The 25,189-nt window shown below is 51.2% G+C and overlaps 1 protein-coding gene across 8 annotated transcripts in view; it reads right to left on the minus strand.

Annotated features, from left to right (window-relative positions):
• Positions 1-25,189, minus strand: part of KDM2B (lysine demethylase 2B) — a 92,082-nt gene that overhangs the window by 63,366 nt on the left and 3,527 nt on the right. For all 8 annotated transcript variants that reach the window (XM_084867987.1, XM_084867990.1, XM_084867994.1 and 5 more), the window contains exons 3-6: positions 23,362-23,440; positions 21,091-21,137; positions 9,544-9,726; positions 9,279-9,381 (exon numbers count right to left, since the gene is read on the minus strand). In XM_084867987.1, the coding sequence (XP_084724113.1) occupies positions 9,279-9,381; positions 9,544-9,726; positions 21,091-21,137; positions 23,362-23,440 (412 nt within the window). The remainder of the gene's footprint in view (positions 1-9,278; positions 9,382-9,543; positions 9,727-21,090; positions 21,138-23,361; positions 23,441-25,189) is intronic.

Raw genomic sequence — 25,189 nt, forward strand, 5'->3', positions numbered from 1 at the left:
CCAGGCCGGGGCGCCCCTCCCGCCCCTCCATCGCAGGCATTAGGGCGTCCAGGGCAGGATGGCTGTGACAGGGCGGCTTTGTCCGGGCTGTGCAGCCGCCACGCCGCCTCCCTCCCACCTCCCCGCGCTCACGCCGGGTCTCCCCCTTCTGCACCGCCCCCCCACACCCCCACTCCTGCTCTCGCCCGCTCTGGCGTGACGTCTTTGCACTGACCTCTGCAGCTTCCTCTTGCAAAGCACACCGCAGTCACATGGGCACCCCGGCTCGGTGCCACGGCGGCGGCTGAGCTCTCCTCCCTGCGGCCGGCCGGCCAGCCAGCCAGGCTTCCGCCCGGGCCGCCCCCTGCCTGGAGAGCCGCGCCCCTGGACACCCCAACCCCTGGCCCCCCCAAACCCCTAGCCCAGGGTCCTCTGTGCCACGGGCACCCCGCGTTAGGGGCTGGCCATCAGGAGCCCCCGGAGCTGAGCCTCTCCGGGGTCCCCGCCTCCCGGGGCTGGCCAGGGAGGAGCTTGGCGGAGGGGACGCTGCACCTGCCGCCGCACCAACTTCGGGGTGCTGTCCGGGGTCTGCGGAGGCGGGGCGGCCTCGGCCCGCCCGTCTCCCTCCAACTTCTCCGAACTGCCCCGGCCGCCCCGGGACACGTCCCCTCGGGCAAAGGGCTGGAGAGCGACCTGGGGAGCTGGCCCCGGCGGCGGCAGCGGCGGGAGACACAAAGGGCCGCTCCGCGACGCCACCCACCCCGCCCGGCGCGCCTCGGAGGAAGGAGCGGGGCGCCCGGGCAGCCCCTCGCCGGCTGGCGGGGGGCGGCGGCGGCGGGGACGCCCGCCCGGCCCCGCCCGGCCCCGCCCGGCGCGCCCGCGGTTACCCTCGGCGGCGGCGGCGGCGGCGGCGGCGCGGCTCCCGGGCGGGCGTCCCCTTCGGCGGCGCCGGCTCGACGCGCGCCCGGCCCGGCCCCGGCCCCGGCGGCGAGCAGAACCAGCCCCTTCCCCGGCGCCGCCAGGCACCCACCGCGGACCCTGGCGCCCCCGCTCGCTCGCTTCCTTCCTTCCTCGGGAAGCCCAGCGCGGGCTGCGCTCATCCTCGCTGACACCGGGCCCCGGCGCGGCGCCGCTGCCGCCGGGGAGGGAGGGAGGGAGGCCGCGGCGGGGACAGCGGAGCGCGGGCCGCGCCAGGGGACGCCGCCGCCGCCGCCCCGGCCGCCCCTCGCCCAGCCGCAGGGTGGGAGCGCGCGGGTGGCTCTGCCCACCCCCGTTCTAGGGGAACCCCCGCACCCCCGTGTGCAGGGAGCGTGGACCGCTGTCCTGGTGTCGGAGGTACCCACCCAGCAAACCCACTTTCCTTAAACGAGCCTAAGCGGAGACATGGTCAGTGCTAGGCGTGGGAAGGGTGTCGGATCCAGGCTATGGCAGTCCAGAGACTAGGGATTCGTCTCTGGCCCTAAGTTAGGCCAAGCTGTGTGACCTTGGACAACTCACTTCCCCTCTCTGAGCCATTTCCTCCTCCTAATGGCAGGGAGGTGACCTGAGGCTCAACTCTGCATGCTAAGATGCTTATATATATATATATATATATATATATATATATATATATATATATATATATGATTTTTTACAGAGAGAAAGGGAGAGGGACAGAGAGCTAGAAACGTCGATGAGAGAGAAACATCGATCAGCTTCCTCCTGCACACCCTCCACTGGGGATGTGCCCGCAACCAAGGTACATGCCCTTGACCGGAATCGAACCTGGGACCTTTCAGTCCGCAGACCGCAACTCTATCCACTGAGCTAAACCGGTTTCGGCCTAAGATGCTTTTTTGCTGCCCTTCCCCCTACCTTAGTAGCTCTATAACCCTTACACCATTAAAAGTATTGTGGGGATTCACTGAGATAAATACTGTTAACACACACCTGGCACTCTGATACTTTGATTTAATACGATTCTCACCCAGCCCGCTGAGGTCACTCCCAGGACTGTCCCCGCTTAACAGATGAGAAAGCAGAGGCTCAGAGGTAGTGGCTCACCCTGGTCACTACCCCAGTGGCTGGCAGTGCTCGTCCAAAGACCCTGACGTGCAGTTTCTCAGTCCTTCTTCCCAGGTCTCTCAAGAAGCCCAAGCAAGGCTCTCGAGAAGCTGACTCTGCAGTTACAGCTAAACCTCCACCACGGACTTCCTGCTGAAGGCGCTGGTCCAGCTCCCATCACAAGTCCCAGCCTCGAGGGCAAGCTCATCAGGGCCACAGCCCTCCTCCCATCCTGTCCCCACACCTTCCCCCCAAACCCTTACCAGGGGGGCAGGTGACCATTGGCTACCCTCTCTACAGGAGCAGAAACCAAGCTTCTCCAAGCAAGTTTCTCTGACCAAACTCCATCCACTGGGGCTACCCACCAATATTCGTTATCAAGTGCTAATTCACTCCCCAATATTAATTACCAAGCCCAATGATCAAGTACTGCTATTCGCTATTTACATGCATGATCTCCTTTCACCCTTAAAACCACCCCATTAACCCCCATTTTAGGAAAGCAAAACATCTGAAGTCATTTCAACGTGGCCAATGCCAAAGTGGCTTCCTGGTGTTGCCCATGGGGTGGCCTGCCAAGAAGTTAGACTGTGAACTCCTGGAACTGGCTGAACTTTTCATCACAGGTATGTTTTGCCTATGTAGAAGAAAAACCAACCATTACGAGAACTGTCCCCCACCTTGAGCAGTCACTGAGGGGGCGTCGTTGAGCAAGGGCTTTGCCACACACAAAACAGAGGTGGAGTTAGAGAAACCGCCCACGTGGGAGAATTACTATCACGTTTTCCGTCACAAACGCCTCAGCTCCTGGATGGCAGGAACCATGTCAGACTCATCTGTGTACGCGCAGCAAATGGCAAAAGGCCTGAAATTGGTTATTTTAATCAGCTTTGTGACATTGGACTCAATCTTTCCCCCTTCGGGAGCTGGGCATCCATCCCCCTTTGCTGAACTAGTCAGGGGACCTCTAGTGGCCCTCATGGGTCAAATCAGGGCCTAGAGTCTGACCCGAGTGGCTCAGTTGGTTGAGAGTTGTCCTGTGAATTGAAAAAGCAGATGCTGGCGCTCCCAGAAAAAAGGAAAAAAGGAAAAAAAGGAAAGAAAAGCAGAGGGTGTACCAAAAGGTTGCCAGTTTGATTCCTGGTCAGTCACATGCCTGGGTATCAGGTTCAATCCCCAATTAAGGCAGGTACAAAAGGCAACAGATCAATGTTTCTCTCTCTCTCTTTCCCCTTCCTCTTTCTAAAATCAATAAGAAACATATCCTCGCGTGAGGATTCACTCTTATTTTTAAAGCCCTACGCAAATGTGAGGGAGAGATGGAAAAGCAGAAGATGCAGGAATTCCAATGGCCACTGGAGCCCCGGGTGCTGCCGGAGGCCACATGCATTCGCATCTTGTCCCATCCACGTTTCACATCCACTGCAGGCTCAGTCTTCCCCACGGGGGGGATGGAGGCAGGGGCTAGGGGATCCCCACTTCACAGGGGAGAAAACCGAGTCTCTAAGAGAAGACCAAAGACTTGCCATGGTCATCCAAATGGCAGAGGCAGCCCCTGAAACTGGCTTATCCTATGCCCGTTTTTATCCTCTCTGTTTCAGGTATGCACCCCCAAACTTCCCCAGTTCTTCCCGCCACCCCAGAAAGGACATGGGGAGAAAAATGCAGTCAACTCTCAATTATTCAGGATCCCATTTTGCTGGACTTTTAGTCTACCTCCATTACTCCAGCAAACCTCATTTTTGCCAGTCCTGTGTGTTCCATTAGCAGGTGACAAAGGAAGAGACTTGCTCATTTCCTTCTGGAATGTGTTATAATACCTAGAAGTCTAAAGTGAAAAGGGTAGCTGAAACCGGTTTGGCTCAATGCATAGAGCATTGGCCTGCGGACTGAAGGGTCCCGGGTTCGATTCCAGTCAAGGGCATGTACCTTGGCTGCGGGCACATCCCCAGTAGGGGGTGTGCAAGAGGCAGCTGGTCAATGTTTCTCTCTCATCGACGTTTCTAGCTCTCTATCCCTCTTCCTTCCTCTCTATAAAAATCAATAAAACAAGTTGGTCCGAAGGTTGTGGGTTATTGTTAAGCTGATTAAAAATCAATAAAATATATATTTTTAAAAATAATAAAGTGAAAAGGGTATATGCCCATGTCATACACATAAGACAGTGATTTTCAACCACTGTGCCACCAGAGGTACACTGGTGTGTGGCAAGAATTTTTAAAACATGCAATACCTGACCTCTTTTCCCTTAGACTGTCAGATGAATAAAAAACGACAACACCCAACGCACCAATAGCCATCTGGTGTGAATGAATCAAAATTATATCTTTTTTTTTTTTTTTTTGTCAGATTGGCAAAAAACACATTTTTTTGTGTGCCTCAGAATTTTAGTAATTAGTTTATTTGTGCCGCGTGATGAAAAAAGGGTTGAAAATCACTGACCTAGGACATGGTGGAGTCTTTAAAACATGCCCACAAATCCTTTGATACGCCTCCCTTTCGGAGGCAGAGCATAGTCCCCTTCCCTTGAATGTGGGCTAGATGTGGTGACTCACTTTTAATTAATAGAATAAAAGTTGCAGAAATAAACAGTATGCAACTTCCAAAATTAGGCCTCACAAGGCACACTCGCTCTCTCGAACTGCTCCCTCTGGGGGACCAGCTGCCATGTCACCAGGATACTCAAGCAACCCCGCTGAGAGGCCTACATGGTGAGGAGCTGAGGCCTCCTGCCAACAGCCCTGCGAGGGTACCATGGTGGAAGCGGGTTCCCCAGCCCCAGTCAAGCCTTCAGATGATGGCAGCCCAGGGCTGTCTTCACAGGAGCTGATGAGAGATCCAAGCCAGAAGCACACCAGTAAGGCACTTCCGGATTCCTGACCTGCACAGGCTGTGAGGTGATGTTTATTGTTTTAACCTGCTAAGATTTTTTTAAGTGATTTTTTAAAATATATATTTTATTTATTTTTTACAGAGAGGAAGGGAGAGAGATAGAGAGTTAGAAACATCCATGAGAGTCATCAATCAGCTGCCTCTTGCACGCCCCCTACTGGGAATGTGCCACAACCAAGATACATGCCCTTGACCGGAATCAAACCTGGGACCTTTGAGTCCACAGGCTGACGCTCTATCCAGTGAGCCAAACCGGTTTCGGCTTAACCTGCTAAGATTTTTAAATATATATTTTAAAATATATTTTTGTTGATTTCAGAGAGGAAAGGAAAGGGAGAAAGAGATAGAAACATCAACGATGAGAGAGAATCATTGATTGACTTTCTCCTGCACCCTCACTGGAGATGGAGCCTGAAACCCAGGCATGTGCCCTGACTGGGAATCCAACCAGTGACCTCTTGGTTCATGGGTGGACAAGTCAACTACTGAGCCACACCAGCCAGGCTAATATTTTTTTTTTTTTTAAGTTTTGAATTTTGAGGGTAATCTGCAAGGCAGCAATAACCAGCTAATACAAAGATACTCCCAAATAATCATTACTGTTTATATGATCATAAAGAATTTTCCCAGACAATTCTATACAGCAAACAGTACTTTAAAAAAAATCACAACCAAAACAAAAACAAAAAAAACTATACTACAGGGTAGAGGTGGAGGGGAAAGCAATGGCAGAAATGCATGGTACAACCGATATTCATCCAGTCCACCCAGTCACCCTCCTTCCCCTTTGTTTTTCATGACACTTGTCACCTAAGTTACATTACTCTGCTTGTCTGTGTCTTCTTCCCACCAGACGATAAGCTCTGTGAGCACAGGGAGCCCACCGACTACTTACTTAGAACAGATAGCGTCTTGCACATAATTGACAGTCAATAAATGCAGCAATAGAGAACTAATCGACTAATATACTCTGCACAAATCTTCTGTCTCCCACACACCTGTAACTACCCCCTCGACAACTGTCACCAATCCCGGCCTTAAGTATCTCAGCCAAAACCCACCACAATCCCTAACCCCTCATGGCTGAGCAGCACGAGTCTGGATCCGGGGAGACAGCAGTGATGGTTCGTAACACTTCCCTCTCCCCTCCTGCAAGCCCTCCAATCCGGTGGCCCGTCAGCTGTCTCCACGCTCCCGGCACCTCCAGCACGAAAGCTCTGTGATTCCCAGAAACGGTGTCACTCCCATTGCATCCCGCACAACCGTTCCACGGTGCCAGGGGACTTCACCGTCCTGGGATCTTACCTTGCTTATTAACTGGAATCAGCGTTCTTTTCCGACCAACCAATGGACTAGTTCCAAGGAGACAATTTCTTTCCTAACAAGGTTCAAATCCTCTAGGAGTTTCCTCAGCCACGGACCGAGTTTACTCGTCAATCTACTTGGCACACCATCTAGCCCAGTGGTCGGCAAACCGAGGCTCGCGAGCCACATGCGGCTCTTTGGCCCCTTGAGTATTCTAACGGCACTTCAAAATAGGCTCGCCCAGGCAGAAAACCCTCTTCTGCGCATGGGCCACGAAGTTTCAATTGCACTGGACATGCGCGCCCGCACGTGGTATTTTGTGGAAGAGCCACACTCAAGGGGCCAAAGAGCTCCATGTGGCTTGAGAGCCACGGTTTGCTGATCACTGACCTAGCCAATGGGTGGGAGACACGTGGAAAACTTTTTTTTTTTTTTTTTTTTTGTAATTGGATAGAATTCTCAAGGTATTTACGGAGAGGAATCTTTTAATCAAGTGAAATCCTTCCCTCAATATCTCAGGGAAGCAAGGTAGACATCAAGTCACTGAAGTATACCAGGGTGGACAAAAGTAGGTTTACAGTTGTAATGCGAATAAATAATACAAAAATTGATAAATAATAATAATACAAGAATAAACTCTTGCACATACACAGGTAAACCTGTGTGTCACCCACTGTGTCTATTTTACCTTCCTGCATGTCCAGTTTGTTCTCTGCTCTCCTGCCCCTGGCCCATCCTTCGCCCTTGTCTAGACGATGCAGTGGTTCCTCATATTCTTCTATCTCCACCTCCTCCAACTCACACAGCAGCAGGAGAATTTGCAGAATGCAACTCTGAACCCATCCCTTTCCACTTAAAATCTCAGGGAGGTTTCCCACTGCTCTTAGGAGAAATACAGACCCCACACTACGGTGCATCAGGGACTGTTCACCCTGGTGCACGCCACCGCCACCAGCATCCTGCAGCCAATCCCCAGCCCCACTGCCATCCTTCCTAGGGTCCTCCCCTGCCCCGCCCTGCCACCCGGGCTTTGCACAGCCAGGAAAGCTCTTCCAAAGCCTCTTCACCCAAATAACCCCTTTCCCTTCAGACCCCAGCTCGGGGATGCTGTCTGGACCGGGGGATCCCCTGCTACATGCTCCCTTAGCTCTGTGGATTCCTGCCTTGTGGTCTCATCACAGCTGCGAGTTTCCGCTTGTTTCTCTGTTATTGGACTAATGTCTGTCTCCGGGTGAGCATACAGACTGTTAGCTCCAGGAGGGCAGGAAGCTCATGGATTTTCTCCCGGCTGCATTCCCAGTGCCAGCACCAATTAGTGCTCAGTACTCATGCTGAATGAATGAATAATCAATCAATCAATCAATGAGCAGAGATCTGCCTCTACCTGATCTCTGAGTCCCACACGCTTTCCTCAGGCTTGACCCTCATGATTCCTTCCAGGCCCTTGGCACTTCCCTACCTCCATCGCTGCCCCCGTCCCTCCCATCGCCTCTGTCCTTTAAAGCCGGGGATTGGAGTCCCCTCTGAGAGGACTTCCCAGAGCCACCAGCCCAAAGGGGTTCCTCCCTGGACTGCTTCCCTCTCGGGCATGGGCTCTGCACCTTCACCCTTGTTTCCGTGGCGTGTCCCCAGAAGGCAGGGGGTTTTGTCTTTTTTTTTTTTATTTTTTTTTTTTTATTGATTTTGTACAGAGAGGAAGGGAGAGAGATAGAGAGTTAGAAACATCGATGAGAGAGAGTCATCGATCAGCTGCCTCTTGCACACCCTCTACTGGGAATATGCCTGCAACCAAGGTACATGCCCTTGACCGGAATCGAACCCAGGACCTTTCAGTCCCCAAGCCGACGCTCTATCCATTGAGCCAAACCGGTTTCGGCAGCAGGGGGGACGGGGGGGTATTTGTCTTGTCCGTCGTTTTACTTCCCTGACCCAGGGGCTCCTTGAGCAAACTGACCTTTGATGGGGCCCAGATCCAAGGAGTGTACGGGGCTTCAGCTTTGAGGGGAGGGGAAATGCCAGAGAAGTAATTAAAGAGAAAGAGAGAGAGAGAGAGAGAGAGAGAGAGAGAGAGAGCGAGCTTGAAAGCAAAACCTTGAGAAGCCCAAGGCCAGCAGGCTGGCCTCCCTTACAAAGCCTGGCACCGAGTCTGCATTCAGTGTGCACCGAATAAAGGACAGGATGAATGAAAAGTCCACAGCCTCGAAGCTCCTGGGGGTACTCCTGGCAGCCGAGCTGAGCAGAGAGATACTAATGGATTCGGGCCACCAAAGCCAATTCTTCCAGGAAACCCAGAGCAGCAGCCCTGCCTGGGACAGCCAGCGTCTGCTTCCCGTTTTGGAAGCCCCCGGGTGGCTTCCTCCTCCCAAGGGTTCATTACTCAAACGCTCCATCGGGCAGGGAGAGGTGTCTCTGCCCGTGGTGAGCCATCAGTCCCATGACTTGCTGGTCACGGTGCATGTAGTGAGGTCCCTGCAACCGAATGCCGGCACCTCCCCAGGGCCAGCCTCCCACTTAGAGGAATGTCTACAGGGCGCCTGGTGAAGAAGTGGCTCCCGGGCTGTGCAAAAGGTTCTTCTGGATCAGAGGCCCTGCTCTCAACAGCCAGAAGCAGGAGGACACTCGGACCCTCCTCACCCTCAGCAAAAGCAGTGTTTATGGGGCGCCAGTCTCCTTGAAAACGCCCACTCTGAGTTGACAAAGACTTGATAAGTGTGTGCACACAAACACATACACACACACACACACACTCGTGTGTGTGAACGCATGCACATGCACATACACATGGGCAACAGAGTCAGTTCCCATTACCTTCCTCCTCCTCAGATCACACCCCCTGGGGACAGCTGGCCGCGAGGCCAGAGGACCATCTGGAAGGAGACTGCAGCCCCAGAGCAGGACGCAGACCCTCTGGATTCCAGGGAAGCAAGATGCCAACCTGCCCACACCATCCCTCCCGCCTCATCGGCGCTGTGGCATCTCTGGCGGCTCTCTTCCGGCCCCCCATCCCTCCCAGCTGGGAGTCACCCCTCCCAGTTCCCGCTGCCACCGAGCAGTCTTACTTCTTCACTTTCGGGTACTTCATCTCTGCAATGGCGTTGGTGGCTTCCATCTGCTTCTCCTTCAAGTGCTGCGGCCACATGTTGTCCACCCAGTCCACCAGGTCTACCTGAAAGCCAGACCCCATCAGCACTTGCTGGGCTCCCAAATCACCCAGCCCCTTCCTCCTGTCCCCAGCATTCCCCTCACCATCCCCCAGGCCTGCAGGGAGCAGGGCGAGGACAGGAGGTGGAGGGTGTCCGGAGGAAACCGCGGCCAGGGGCCTACCTACCACAGTGGGACGCTTGACCAGGTGCTCCAGCTTGGTGTGGCTGAACTCCAGGCTGATGACGTTGTACAGCTTGTCCCGCTGAGCCTCCGGCGTCTCGTAGTATCGCACAAACTGGGACATGCTCATCTCCGTGCCCTTCTGAGTGTTCACATCCATCACGTCCACCAGCCGCCGGCTGCCTGGGGGCAGAATCCACACGCTGGTAGCTCCTGCCGCCTGGGGGCCAGATCCTACTTGGGAACCCCATAAAACACAACCTCCTCCTCCTCCAGGGTCCACCCCCCCCAAATGCCTCCCCCCCACGCCATGTCCATAGCCCTTAGGGAATCTTTCCAATCCATCTGCTTCCTCCACCACCACCACTCCTCTCTAGTCCAGTCCACCATTGCTGCTGTCTTCCATCTACACCGACCCCCCCCCCTCCATACCGCTGCCAGTATGAGCTTTTAAGACAGACCATGGACACTCTTCTCTTTGCTTAAACCCATCAGAGAGGGTTCCCCACGGCCAACTAAATAATCCTTGGCATGGCACTCAAGGCCTTCCTGTCTATTTAAGGACAGGACTTAAACAGATAATTAAGTGTTCAGTGGTCCCCCTGCCTGGTCTGTGAGGCCAAGAACATTACTTCACTTCTCTGAACAGCCATGTCTTCATCCTGCCATCTCTCCTCATTAGCTGGTTGTGAGGATTAAACCAGACGATGATTGCAGAAGTTCTCGGCACTGTGTCTGGTCCATAAATGAATGGGTCCCTCTGTGACTCCCTGGCACGAATCACAATTCTTTTTTTTTTCTTTTCTTTCTTTCTTTATTTTTTTTTTAATATATTTTATTGATTTTTAACAGAGAAAGGGAGAGAGAGATAGAGAGCTAGAAATGTCAATGAGAGAGAAACATCGACCAGCTGCCTCTTGCACACCCCCTACCGGGGATGTGCCCGCAACCAAGGTACATGCCCTTGACCGGAATCGAACCTGGGACTTTTCAGTCCGCAGACTGACGCTCTACCACTGAGCCAAACCAGATTCGGCCAAATCACAATTCTTAAATTCGTTTCTTTGTCTGCTTTCTTCCCTACTACTCGGCAATCATCGCGAGGGCAGGAGTCTTATCTGTCTTGTTCACATATTTTTTATTTTTAAAAAATATATTTTATTGACTTTTTACAGAGAGTAAGGGAGAGGGATAGAGAGTTAAAAACATCAATGAGAGAAAAACATGAATCAGCTGCCTATCACACACTCCTACTGGGGATGTGCCCGCAACCAAGATACATGCCCTTGACCGGAATCGAACCTGGGACCTTTCACTCTGCAAGACGACGTTCTATCCACTGAGCCAAACCGGTTAGGGCTCTAGTCCACATCTTTACCCCATGTATCTAGGGAACTTGGCACCCAGTTTATTATGGAACACATAAACAATGAATGCAGGCTGTCCTGCACAGCATGTTACACGTGCCTTCTCCCATGAATGACGGAACTCCAGAGAGTGCATGCCCCTCCTTAGCAGCGAGTTCCAGGAGAGAGGGGGACAAGCTCTGAATTAGGAGACAGGGCCACTGCTGCTAGCCCTGGGGCCACCACTGGCCACAAACCCTAAGGAAATTATGACCCTTCCAGGGACTCTACTTCCCCATCTGTAAAATGGGAATCCCAGCCAAGGCAGAAGCCACAACTGAAGCTAAATGGGCATACTTTGAAGGGGAGAAAGAGACAAAGCAGACTGCCAACTTCATGTGGCTTTAGGGCAAAAGCTCATACCTCCTGTCTGCTAGCACTGCAATGAGAAGCCCACTGTTGGCTGTGACAAACATACGGTCTATGAAGACTTAGAAATGTGACAACCAGAAGAGAAAAACCATGTTCAGAGCTACCCCGAGAATTTAGACTAATCTAAGCAATAAATGGGCCGGCCAATGATTCCTGTGTGGCCCACAATCAATCATATTTTGTGATGTGAAAATTAGATGAAATTCAAATTTCTGGATCCCTATATGGAGTTTTATGGGCACACAGTCCCCCACGCATTGATTCACATATCTCCAACTGTTCCCGAGCTGCAACGGCCGGGCACAGCCTGAAATACATACTACTTACTCTCTGGCTTTTTACAGAGAATGTTTACAGACCCTTGAACTAGACAAAAACCCTCATGGAGCTTACACTCTGATGTGCATATTATTCCCATCTGTTCACTGCTGCAAACACAGCTCTCTGCACACAGTCTGGCCCATGACAGGCCTGTAGTCAGTGTTTGTTGAATAAATCTGTAGTGCCTTTCACCTGGTTGAAAGGGAATAATAAAAGTAATGCCTTAAGCCCCGGTGTGGCTCAGTTGATTGGGCGTTGTCAACTGGAAGGCTGCAGGTTCAATTCCCAGTCAGGGCTCATGTCCATGTGGCAGGTTCAATCCCCACCTGGGGGCGTGCAGGAAGCAGCCCATCCATGTTCCACTCTCAAATAGATGTTTCTCTTTCTCTCTCCCTCTCTCTGTAAAAATCAATAGGAATATTTTTTTAAAAAGAGTAATATGCCGAAACCGGTTTGGCTCAATGGATAGAGCGTCGGCCTGCGGACTGAAGGGTCCCAGGTTCGATTCCGGTCAGGGACATGTACCTTGGTTGTGGGCACATCCCAAAGTGGGGTGTGTGCAAGAGACAGCTGATCAATGATTATCTCTCATTGATATTTCTAACTCTATCCCTCTCTCTTCCTCTCTGTAAAAAGTCAATAAAATATATTTTAAAATAAAATAAAATAAAATAATAAAAAAGAGTAATGCCTTAAGCACGTAAAAGAACTTGGGGGTTACTATCTTTTGCATTCAACATCTAGTTTTCACAACCACCCCAGAAACTAATTAGGACTGTTCCTGTCTTACTAATGAGGGAACCAAGGTCTGGAGACGGATGTGATTGGCTCAAGTTGCCCCAGAACCCTGGTCGGCAAACTGCGGCTCACAAGCCACATGCGGCTCTTTGGCCCCTTGAGTGTGGCTCTTCCACAAAATACCATGGCCTGGGCGAGTCTATTTTGAAGAAGTGGCGTTAGAAGAAGTTCAAGTTTAAAAAATTTGGCTCTCAAAAGAAATTTCAGCCGGCACTGGTTTGGCTCAGTGGTAGAGCGTCGGTCTGCGGACTGAGAGGTCCCAGGTTCGATTCCGGTCAAGGGCATGTACTTTGGTTGCGGGCACATCCCCGGTAAGGGGGTTGCAGGAGGCAGCTGGTCGATGATTCTCTCTCATGGATGTTTCTGACTCTCTATCCCTCTCTCTTCCTCTCTGTGAAAAATCAATAAAATATATTTAAAAAAAAAAAAAAAAAGAAATTTCAATCGTTGTACTGTTGTTATTTGGCTCTGTTGACTAATGAGTTTGCCAACCACTGCCCCAGAACATACTCTTTCTACTAATTGGAATAGTTAATATTTAATGAGCATGCCAGCACAGGCAACCTCTCTACACAGGTTATCTTAAGTTAATTAAGATAAAAGTTCTGCGAGGTGGAACTTCAATTATACCCATTTGATGGAGGAGACACTGAGACTTGGATAACTAACTTGTCCCAAAATGCCCAGTTAGCGAGCAGCAGAGGTGGGATTTGAACCCAATTCTATAGAATGCTCACCCCCGCCCAACCCATCCCCAGCCCATCCTATGCAACACTGAATCAGGAGCTGAGCCTGAAAGGCGATCTGGCCTCCTTCAGGGGCTGGCCCCAGGCGCCCAGGGATCCTGGGAAGGCTGGGAGAAGAGCATTATTTCTGCGCTGGGAGTGCAGATCCACCAGGGGGCATCCCTGAACTTTGCTGGAAATTCTGGTTGCTCTTGGCCATGCTGGCTCCTCACCAGGGCTCCTGGGAACAGGTGGGCTCTGCTCAGCTTTTCTGGAAAGCCCACCTGGCAGAGAGCCCGCTGTTAAGAGTCTGGGAGGTGGGGGGCAGAACAGGCCCCCCCAAATCCTTACGGCTCTGCCAGCCTCCCGCCTCCCCGCCTCTCCTCCCTAACCTTGCTCAAGGTCACGCCTGCCTGGGAAGAGGGTTTGCTGGCAGGCACACCCCTAGAGGTTAGAGCAAATCAGCACCGAAGGCCCAGAGCTCAGCTGCCCCTAGCGACACAATGCAGTGAGTAAGCAAAGACTTCCTGGGTTCAAACCTCAGCTGGGCCCCTTAGCTTCTCGGAGGATCAGTTACTTACACCAAGGCAAACGTGGTAGCCAAGCCCATGAGGCTGTCCTGGGACTGTCTCTTTCTCCCCTCTTCCTCCCCTCCCCTGCTCCCAGTCTCACTGGTTTCTGGGCTCACAGAAACATGCAACACTTCTGAGCAGTGCCTGCATGTGGGTAGGCACACAGGTGGGCACAGCAACCAGCCAATTGCATCTAGAGTTCCGGGGACCCTTTGGTAACACCCTAACTACTGAGCCGCGCCAGCCTGTTCCAGCTTTTTTATTCTCACAGGTGCCTGCCTTGTTTCTCGGTGAGTGAAAGCCCACAGGTGGTCACGGAATGAGGAGTGGGTGTGACCAGGGCACCTGGGGACAGTGCCAAGAGCCCTGGACTGAGTTTCAGTCCCAGGCACCCCGACTTGCCCCTTGCTCTAGGCCTCAACTGCCTGGCGTGTGAAGACAGGAAGTAGTTGACCTTTACATTTTATTTTCAGTTGCCACAAAACTCTTTCTTCTTCAAACAGAAGCTTCGACAAGAGCCAAATGCATAAAAAAAAACAAGAGCTCGGGCTGAAGTGGGTAGGAGGGGGCGGGGGTGCTCAGAATTCACATCCAGATTCTCGGGATTTCCCCTTTGAAAACCACCGCGTTAGGTCATTTGTGGGTCCTCGTCCAGGGCAGCCGCGCTGACTTTTAGCCCAGTTCTTAAATCCCCAGATCAGATCCCTTAAATGTGAAACGGGGGGAGGTAGGAGGCAGAAGAGACCCAGAGGAGTCACTGGGGACACGCGGGGCCTGCCAGTCTCTTTCGGTCTGAGCTGGGGGATTAAGGAACTGGCACTCCGGCTTCTCAGGTTCCCAGTCAGCTCTGCTCCGGGTGGCAAAGGAGAGCCGGGTACAAGTGCCCTGTCTCTGAGCAGGAAGCCCAGCAAATGCCCGTGGGGACAAAAGGGACAGATCAGTGCTAACATGGAATGCGGTCCTCCAAGCTTTGGGAACAGGTGACGGGAACAAGCTGCTCTTTGGAGCCTGCAAGGAAGGGGCCCACAGTGCTGGGAGTGGGTTCCAGGAGAAATTTTCCACTGGCGTTTCTAAGTAGGCCAACCGCTCAACCCCCTGTCTCTCTCTCCCCTCCTCCTCCCCTCCCCTGCTCCCAGTCTCATTGGTTTCTGGGCTCACAGGCTACACACACACCCAACCAATTCCAGCTGCAGGAATTAATCCGTGGCCCCCTGGCCCCACTTTGAAGGCTCCATCAGTCAGTTCTAAGAGTCACGGGCTCAGAGCCGGGGAGAGGCTTCAAGGTGACCTTGAACACTAATAGGAAGCACACGTGGGCCCTGACCCCAAACTTCCCCCAGCCTGCTTTTCAGAGACTGCACGCAACTGGCCCTCTTCATGGTTCTGGAAACTTCTCTATTGTTCTCAAATTTCTGATTTCTTTTGCAGTGCTTTTAAACACACACACACACACACACACACATATATATATATATATATATAAAATTATTATTATTATTATTATTATTATTATTATTATTTTTAAGTTCAAAGAGGAAGGGAGAGGGGGAAAGAGAGAGAGATAGAAACATCAATGATGAGCCCAGCCGGGGTGGCTCAGGTTGAACATTAACCTATGAACCAGGAGGTCACTGTTCAGTTCCAGGATAGGGCACATACCTGGGTTGTGGGCTTAATCCCCAGTAGGGGGCATGCAGGAGGCAGCAGATTAATGATTCATCATTGATGTTCCTCCCTTTCCCTTCCTCTCTAAAATCAATAAAAAATATATTTAAAAAAACAAAACAAAACAAGAGCCCTAACCAATGTGGCTCAGTGGATAGAGTGTCGGCCTGTGGACTGAAAGGTCCCAGGTTTGATTCCGGTCAAGGGCACATGCCTAGGTTGTGTGCTCGTTCCCCAGTAGGGGGCGTGCAGGGGGCAGCCAATCAATGACTCTCTCATCATTGATGTTTCTATCTCTTCCTCTCCTTTCCTCCCTGAAAGTATATATTTTTTAAATATACTAAAAATATATATTTTTTTTAAGTAAGAAACATCAATGATGAGAGAGAGAATCATTGATTGGCTGCCTCAGGCCCCACACTGGGGATCGAACCTGCATCCCGGACATGTGCCCCGACTGGGAATCAAACTGGGACCTCCTGGTCCATAGGTCGGTGCTCAGCCACTGAGTCACACCAGCCAGGCTGGATTGTTGTTTTTTTAAATTCTCTCCTTGGGAGTCTTTCACAGAAGCAAGAGCACTGGCCGGGGGTCAAATCCCACTCTGATTCCCAGCAGTGAGGCCTTGGGTATATCCCTGAGCCTTGCTGGGCCTCAGTTTCCTCATCTGGAAAGTGGAGAGAGAAAGACCTGCCCTAGTGACTTTCAGTCACGGAAAGCATTTTGTAAACATAAAAGCAAACGCATGGGCTTTGGAAACACCTAGAGCTGGCTAGGGCGAGGGCCTGGCTTCACTGCCCACCATCTGTGTGGCTGGTTCCCTCTGAGCCCCAGATCCCCCATCTGGAACAGTGAACAGCAGCACTTAATTTATATGATTATTGGTGAGGACCAAATGAGGTCATATGGTAAACATCTAATAAAAGATAGTAGGTGATTATTTCTATAATTAAAAATGAAGAGAGCACGTTTAGGGCCCCGCAGCACTGAGACCTCCCTGGGAAGAGGGTGGCTCTGCCTTAATGGGGATGGTGCGCTGAGAAGAGTTTAGGGATAGCCAGCCCCCCAAAACCTGCTGTTCCTGGGAACCCTGTAAAGCGGAATCAGCCCTTCTCAGTTGTATTCTCATGATTCAGGTCATCGACATGAACAAGAAACCATGAAAAAAAAAAAAGAATAAATGAATATTGAATGAGGTGATTTATCCTGAAATTTTTTGAAGAAAATGGGCCAGAGAAAGCATCAGTTGGCTTGGGCATCCTCAGTAGAGAGAAATACAATAAAGAGATCATATAAAGTGGTCGGGACTAGGGGGAAAAAAAGAGAGATAGCTGAAGCCGGTTTGGCTCAGTGGATAGAGCGTCGGCCTGCAGACTGAAAGGTCCCAGGTTCGATTCCTGTCAAGGGCATGTGCCTTGGTTGCGGGCACATCCCCAGTAGGGGGCATGCAAGAAGCAGCTGATCAATGACTCTCTCTCATTGATGTTTCTAACGATCTCTCCCTTCCTTTCTGTAAAAAATCAATAAAATATATTTTTTTTAAAAAGAGAGAGAGATAATATGCACTCAGCTGGTGTGGCTCAGTGGTTGAGCGTTGACCTATGAACCAGGAAGTCATGGTTCCCAGTCAGAAAGAGATAATATGCAAGACCCCATTGCTATAGGCCATCTCAGTCCTCAGTGACCTGGGGAGGGGGCAGGAGGCTGGAAGACAGAGACTGAGATCCCATACTGTCTGGGAGGGGTGGTCTGGCCTCCCCCATACACCACCCCAAAGCAGACCTCCCATGTGTGGTGGGGCATGTTCCTATTGCCCGGCAACCCTGGAGAGTGCTTAGTGCCTGCGGTTCTGCTGGTGGGGTGTGCTAAGCCCATCAGAGCCCATCTAGAGACATCTGATGAAATGACTGACCGAGAGGTTGGGGAGGAGGACCCTGAGCTGGTAGGACGGAAGCCTGTGAGCTGCTGGGTCCCCAACGTTGCCACCACGTGGGGAAAAGCTTGCCAAAGAATGAAGCAGAAAGAAAGAGGAAGCAGGAAGGAAAAATTTGCATCAACTTCTGGAGATCTTCTTGGAACACCTAGATCAAGACGGACCTAGAAGGCACCCCTTGAAACTCATTCTGTTTTGCGTAGGCCAGCTGGAGTGACACTTACCCCTTCCGTTGCGATGACAGAGGTGCCCCATTGCCGCTCTCTGGATGTGTGTGCGCACTGAGATGGGCATAATAACACCCCATGCTAACCACAATTACAGGCCTCCCTCCCGGCGGCCGAGCTCACTATAATATAGCTTTACAAAGCACTTTGATATTCACCAATTGTTTGATCATCACAGAAATGCCAAGAGAGACTGTGCAGGTATGACTAGTCCTGCCTTCTTTGCCAGCCTAGGCTTTCCAAGAGCTGGCAAGGGCACAGGGACCATTGGTTTGCTTCCACAAAGAGAAGAATGAGGCTCGCGGGGGAAAAGGCGGCCTGGACACACCAAACCATCATGAAACCGCCAAGGATTTGAAAATCCCTCAAAAGGGCCAAAAGCCATGTCAGTAAGACAATGATGTTGCCTGAACCCCAGGTTTGAGAATCTGGCTTTAATCCTTGTTCATATAAAGAGCATCTCATCTGCGCAATGCCCTGCATTTATAATAAAGAATAATGGGGGCCCTAGCTGGTTTTACTCAGTGGATAGAGCATTGGCCTGCAGACTGAGAGGTCCCAGGTTCGATTCCAGCCAAGGGCACATGCCTGGATTGTGGGCTCGATCCCCAGTGGGGGATGTGCTGGAGACAGATGATCAATGATTCTCTCTCATCATTGATGTGTTGCTCTCTCTCTCTCCCTCTCCCTTTCTCTCTGAAATCTATTAATAAAGAAATATTAAAAAAAAAAAAAAAAAAAAAAAAAAAAAAAAAGAGTAACAGGGACTATTAGTTGAGCACTCCTCATCCAGCATAATTCTGAGTACTATGCATTCATTCTTACAGAGGGTCCTTCCTTGAGGCAGATTCTGCGATTAGCCGATTAGCATCACTTCCCAGATAAGGAAATCGAGGCTTAGGGAGGTTAAGTAGCTTTCCCCAAATCACCCATCAACTACCAGAGTGGGGCCTCAAGCCAGGGCTGTTTAACAGCAAAGGCTGGGGCTGGGGTGAGGCACCAGAGGGGGTTGCCTGGGCCAAGACTTGATTCATGGGGTCCATCATCCCATCATCCCAGAGTTAAGAAGTTTGCTCCCTTTTGCCCTGATCTTCACTTCCTTTAGCACTTCTGGAATCCCTGCTTTTTAAAAAAATCTATTTGTTGTTGTTTATTTTTCCCCATCACCATTAATCCCCCCTATATAAAAATCTGTCCTTTGAGCAAGCCCTTGCCAATTAACCGAGATCCTTCTGTCATCATTGCCATCTCCTTCCAGCTGATCCGGCCTCCCTTCTGAGTGTCAGATGACACACTCTGGGATCAATTATTCACGCTGGATTATCTGACACACCCACTGGTCAGCTGTCTTCATCCTCCACGCAGCCCACAGAGTGGGCTCTTTCAAAACTTCAAGCAGATCACACCACTTCACACCCTCTAGGATGGCTCTCATCAAAAAGACAGACACTGACAAGTGTTGGCGAAGATGTGGAGAAATTGGAACCCTCATGCTTTGCCAATAGGAATGTAAAATGGTGCAGCTGCTTTGAAAAACAGTCTGGCAGTTTCTCAGAAGGTTAAATATAGTTACCGAATGACCCAGCAATTCCATTCTTAGCTAAATACCCAAGAGAAAGAAAACTGTTTGTCCAAACAACACTTGTACATGAATATTCATGGAAGCATTAATCATAATAGCTAAGAACGAGAAATAACCAACATGCCCACCAACTGAGGAATGGACAAACAAAAGGTGGTCCGTTCATACAATGGAATATTACTCAGTCATGAAAAGGAGTAAGTACGGACATCAGCTACAATGTTTATGTACCGTGACAACACGATGCTCAGAGAAAGAAGCCGGACACAAAGGAACACATATTATATGATTCCACTCATATGAGATGTCCAAATAGATAAACCCATAGAGGCAAAAAGCAGAGGCAGAGAGGAATTGGGAGGTACAGGGCTTATTTTGTGGGGGACAGAAATGTTCTGAAATAAGGTTGTGGTGATGGCTGCACAACACTGTGGATATCCTGCAAGCCACTGGATTGCACACTCCAACTTTTATGGTATGGAGATTTTATCTCAATATTTAGAAAAATGTTTGACCCTATATGAATCTGACCCTGTGATCTCTCTCTTCTCATGCTACGTTCCCCCTCGCTCTTTCTGTTCCACCCACACTTCCTGACCTTTGCCTTTGCTCATCCTACAGTCTAGAAAGTTCTTTCCCACAGCTGGCTTCTCATCAGTCAGATCTCTGTCCAAATGTCCTCACACCACCATTACCCAGGCCCTCCATGAATACCCCCCAACCTACAACACCATCATATAGGCCCTGGCCAGGTAGCTCAGTTGGTTAAAGCATCGTTCCAATATCCCCAGTCAGGGCACGTACAAAAAACAACCAATGAATGCATAAATAAACAGCACAACAAATCAATCTCTCTCTTACTAAAATTAATAAATTTTTAAAAATTTTAAAGAAGCACCATCATGCTTCATCTCATTACTCTGATTTACTTCTCCTTAGCCTTTGTCACCCTTCAAATGATACATATATTTTTTAAATATATTTTATTGATTTTTTTACAGAAAGGAAGGAAGAGGGATAGTTAGAAACATCAACGTGAGAGAAACATTGATCAGCTGCTTCCTGCACACCCCGCACTGGGGATGTGCCCATAACCAAGATACATGCCCTTGACTGGAATAGAACCTGAGACCCTCGAGTTCGCAGGCCGGCGCTCTATCCACTGAGCCAAACTGGTCAGGGTAAATGATACATATTTTTAAAAACAGTTGACTTCTGAAAAATGTCCATAAAAGTTATTAAAAAACAAACAAAAAACTGTTGACTTCTTTATTGCCCATCACTCCAGCCATGAGGCGGTGATCTTCTCTGTCATGAACTTTCCTACAGCTCTGAACTTGCCTGCCATGTAGGAGCTACTTGAGAAACACTGTTTGGAAAGGATGGACTTATCGAACGACTTCCTGTGAGATCTGAAATGCCACCTGCCGCCTGGTCTAGCGGGAGCCGGGAGCTCTCCGTGAGCAGCCACCCCACAGGTGCTCAGGGCACTCATCGGCATGTGCTGGGCAATCAGTGGCCAGCCTGCCCCAGGCCGGCCTGGAGCCCCGAGGAAGCAGGAAAGAAAGAACAATCCCTCCTCTGGAAAGTCTGAAAGTCTCCCAGGGGTCATAAAGCCTGCCGAAAGTGACCCTGCAACTCCTCAGCAAACTCAGAGGAGAGATCTAAGGTTGGGTCGCTGACACCCAAGCTGGAGGCTAGGGTCCAACTCAACCTCGTCAAACTGCAAGCTGGCAAACGCCCTCGGATCCAGCTTCTCAGGACTTTGCAATCTGACCTGTTCCCCACGATGACTCGGGTGCAGCTCACACCTGCTCCTGCCTCCTCCCGCAGGGACTTTGTTGTCAGAGGCAGTTAAAACCTAAGCAGGCAGCTGGTCAGGCCACCTTCCCTTTCCCCCCCTCCCTACTTCAGCCACGCGGAGCCACACACAGCAAGCAACTTACCCACTAGGAGTTTGACATCTCGGACTGTGAAGTCAGGGTCAGGCATCCTAGAAAATGAGGAGCAGACGTTGATGAGAAGCCTGAAACCAGAGAGTTCAACCCAATTCTGGGGGCAAGGGAACTTGTTCTCATTTTTTAAAAAATTTTTTATTGATTTTAGAGAGGAACAGAGAGGGAGAAGAGAAAGAGAGAGAGAGAGAGAGAGAGAGAGAGAGAGAGAGAGAGAAACATCAATGATGAGAGACAATCATTGATTGGCTGCCTCCTGTATGCCACCTGCTGGGGATTGAGCTCGCAACCCAGGTATGTGGCCTTGCTGGAAATCAAACCCGGGACCATTTAGTCTACAGGCCAATGCTCTATCCACTGAGCCAGTGGTCGGCAAACTCATTAGTCAACAGAGCAGCAAACCTCGGCTCGAGAGCCAAAGTTTGCCGACCACTGCACTAAGCCAAACGGGCTAGAGCTTGCTCTCATTTTTTAAAAATATTTTTTTACTGATCTCAGCAAGGAAGGGAGAGAGACAGAAACATCAATGATGAGAGAGAATCATTGATCGGCTGTTTCCTGCATTCCCCACACTGCCTGCCTGGGAATCAAACCGTGACTTCCTGATTTCATAGGTTGACGCTCAACCACTGAGCCACCCCGGCTGGGTCCTTGCTCTCATTTGGGGAACCCAAACTGAGATAATCCAGGGGGAGGGTGATTGACCAGCCCCTTCCTCATACCAATGGGCAAACCAAGCCTGCACTCTCTCCCTGACTCCCGAACTCTCATTGCTATAGAAACGAGGGAATAACCACTTTCCCAGGGACGTCTGAGGGTAGTGTCAAGGGTCAGAGCCAGAGCTGGTCATTCAAACACCTGTTTCTTTTACTGTGGGTGCCCCTCTCTGTGTGTCTCCCTCTAAAAAATATTCTGCATAATGAGAGTGGAAGGGACCCCTCTAAGCTTAGAGTGTGGGCAACTTCAGGGATAATGCAAGAGGGCGATGATGATTATGGTGACATTCACTATTAATTAACAATGATGCTGCAGGTTTCATGTCTATCCATAGGAATGAGAGGCTTGAGCAAGTCTGGTAGCTGTAGCTTCCTGCTGGAGAGGGCAGCAGGCTGAGATGACACCCTCAGCCTCCTCCCCACCCCTGCCCCAAGGGCGGGCGGAAACCTGTTCTTCCAGGCCGCCTCCCAGGTGTCTCCGCGCCTGGAGCTCTGACAGGTCTCCAGGAGAGAGTAAACCAAACAATCCCAGTGAGGAGGCAGGTGCTGGGCAGGCTCGGAAAGGGGAAGACAGGGGCCTAGTGTCCTAGGAACCCTTTTAAACAGACCGATTCCCACGCAGTGACCGTCTGAGTAGAAGCATGTAGCCAGTGCCCAGCTGGTGTGGCGCGGCGGGTGAGCACCAAACCATGGATCAGTCACCGGTTTGATTCCCAGTCAGGGCACAGGCCTGGGTTGTGGGCTGGATTCCCCCAGAGGGGGTTGTGCAGGAGTCAGTCTATCACTGATGTTTCTATCCCTCTTCCTTCCTCTCTCTCTAGTAATCAATAAAAACATATTTAAAAAAAAAAAAAAAGAGAGAGAGAGGAGAGAGGGAGAGAGAGAGAGAGCCGGGACCGGTTTGGCTCAGTGGATGGAGCGTCAGCCTGCGGACTGAAGGGTCCCGGGTTCGGTTCCGGGCAAGGGCATGTGCCTTGGTTGCGGGCACATCCCCAGTAGGGGGTGTGCAAGAGGCAGCGGATCGATGATTCTCTCTCATCGATGTTTCTAACTGTCTATCCCTCTCTCTTCCTCTCTGTGAAAAATCAATTAAAAAAATATATTTAAAAAAGAGAGAGAGAGAGAGAGAGAGAGAGATGTACCCAGGTGCCCTGCCTGGGGCCTAGCGGCTGGCCAATCCTTCCCAGTCCAGGCCCTGCCTCAGTTCCCTTTTTGGGGGCAGGAGGCACACTCTCTTTAAGGAAGTCGCTGTATGTTAACTGGGGTGGTTCAGGGGGACAAGTCAACACTGTCTGAGCACCCTACATCCTCTTTTCCCGACTTCTCTGAAAAAGACCAATCTTTAGAGAGATTTTTTCCCCCTTTGTCAGGTCTTGAACAAAGAGATACTATACCCCCCAGATAATGAAGAAAGAGCCTTCCTTGTGATGAAAGATGGATGGAGCAAATGCTACGAGAAATCCATCCCAAGGTATAGAAACTGTGTTAGGGAGGGAGAGACCGGGGTGAGGAGCGGGGGGAGCAATTCGTTTCAGCAGCAACTTACTTAATTCCCAGTCCATCCTTCTCTCGAAATATCAAGGGAACCCTGAGAGCTTCTCTCTGCACGTACTCATAGTTGAAATCTGTTTGGATATTGGAATTAAAACAAGCTGGTGAAGTCATGAAGGAGCAAAAGAACCACAGGCAACTGGTTAGGAGAAGAAGAAAAAAAAAAAAAATGATGGAGGAAGGGGCAGGGGTTACCCTAGAGGCAGACACCAGCTCCTGGAAAAATGACAGGGAAATGGATTAAGCAAAGTCTGGGAGAAGCCATGCCAACTATCAGCTCCTCTGCCTACTCAATCATTCCCGGCATGCCCCATGGGTCAGAACTTGTCAATGAATAGCTCACGGATGGCGAGGGACGGGGAGGGAGCCTCATGAAAGAGCCCCACACGGGAGCCCTGGCTCGTTGCTGAGAAAGAGGGACAGAGCAGCTCATCCCCAGCGGAGCTCAGAAAGCAAAGGGCCTGCGAAATTGAAGAACGCCACCTGGGAGGATCTGAAGGCCCAGAGAGTAGGCTGGGAGGAGGATTCTCATTGTCGCTGAGCATCGGGGAAGGTCTTATTGTAATATGCTGTATAGTGAAGGGGAGGGGGGGGGAGTCTGTTTCCCTGGAAACTGTGTACTCGGTGCCAAAATAACCAGGGAACCGGGCACCGCTTTGTTGCCTTCACAGTGAAATTCTGCTGCAGCATCGCAACGCTGGCTCCCACTGGAGAGCCAGAGGGATGCTCCCCAGGCGAAGGCTGTACGACGGGGACACGGAGAGACCCCGAGAACATTCACAGCAGTTTTCCATCTGGGGTTCGCCTAGTTCAGACCCCCAGATCCTCACCCCAGCTCTGGAAGTGAGGGAGGCTGAGATAAACTCTCCCATCCCCACATCCTCGGGGCAGGGAAGCAACCCGCAGGGGCCCGGGGCCCCCCTGGCCCATGGGAAGGGGGGCAGAAGGGCTCTGGGTCACAGGAGCGCCTGCCCCAGGGAGACGGTTCGCCGGGGCCACTCAGAGGGGGAGGAGGCCACGGCGGCTCAGCTCGGCGGCGAGGGAGAGAACAAAACCGGAGCAGGGGAAAGCCCTGACCTTAGCAGCTCAGATCCCCAGGGGCTCGGAGTGAATGGGGATTCCTAAGGATTTAAAGGCAGAGAAGTTTAAGCAGCTTCTATTTTGAATCCAGGCTAAGGGCGCCTTCTGTCCCGCAGCTCCTCCCCCCTGCGTTTCGGGGGCCAGATCTGAATGAACTACCGAAACCCTAGGGCCCTCTCCTTTGAGAGGCGCTTGGACAGCAGATTCAAGGCATCTCTCTGCATTTGCTGGAACCCTTGCCCCCTTTGGGGACACCCACCTCCAACAGGCCAGAGACCCCGGCCAGAGAGTGCCTCACAAATAAATGGCTGGGAAGAGTTTGCATACTGTTTCCTCATAGATCGGCCGGCTCCTCAGAGCCAGGGGCAGGGGAGAAAGGAGAGGAATTAAAATCCCATTTGTGCTAAGGAAATTCAAATGAAGTTGAGAATGGCTCCTGGGTTGCAAAGATGCCCAGGAAAACCAGGCGGGCTGCAGACATTCCTGCCCACCCCCACCCCGCCCTGCAACTCCCCCTTCCTACGGAAGCCCAGCGCCCCAGGAAACTGCGGGCACAAAAGAGAAACTTCAAAATGCAAAGCCTGGACAGTCTCTCCAGAGGCTAACCCCACAGGCAAGCCACTCAAGCGGAACCTGGGGGGCGGGAGGCATCTCAGCTATCAGCTCACTGAGGGACGGATGGAACGGGTTTCCAGGGGGGAGGGGGGATGGGGGACAAACAACGTGGACACGGAGTGATAGAA

This window comes from Pipistrellus hanaki, assembly GCF_964339955.1.
Source record: "Pipistrellus hanaki genome assembly, chromosome: 19".
NCBI classification, from domain to species: Eukaryota; Metazoa; Chordata; class Mammalia; order Chiroptera; family Vespertilionidae; genus Pipistrellus; species Pipistrellus hanaki.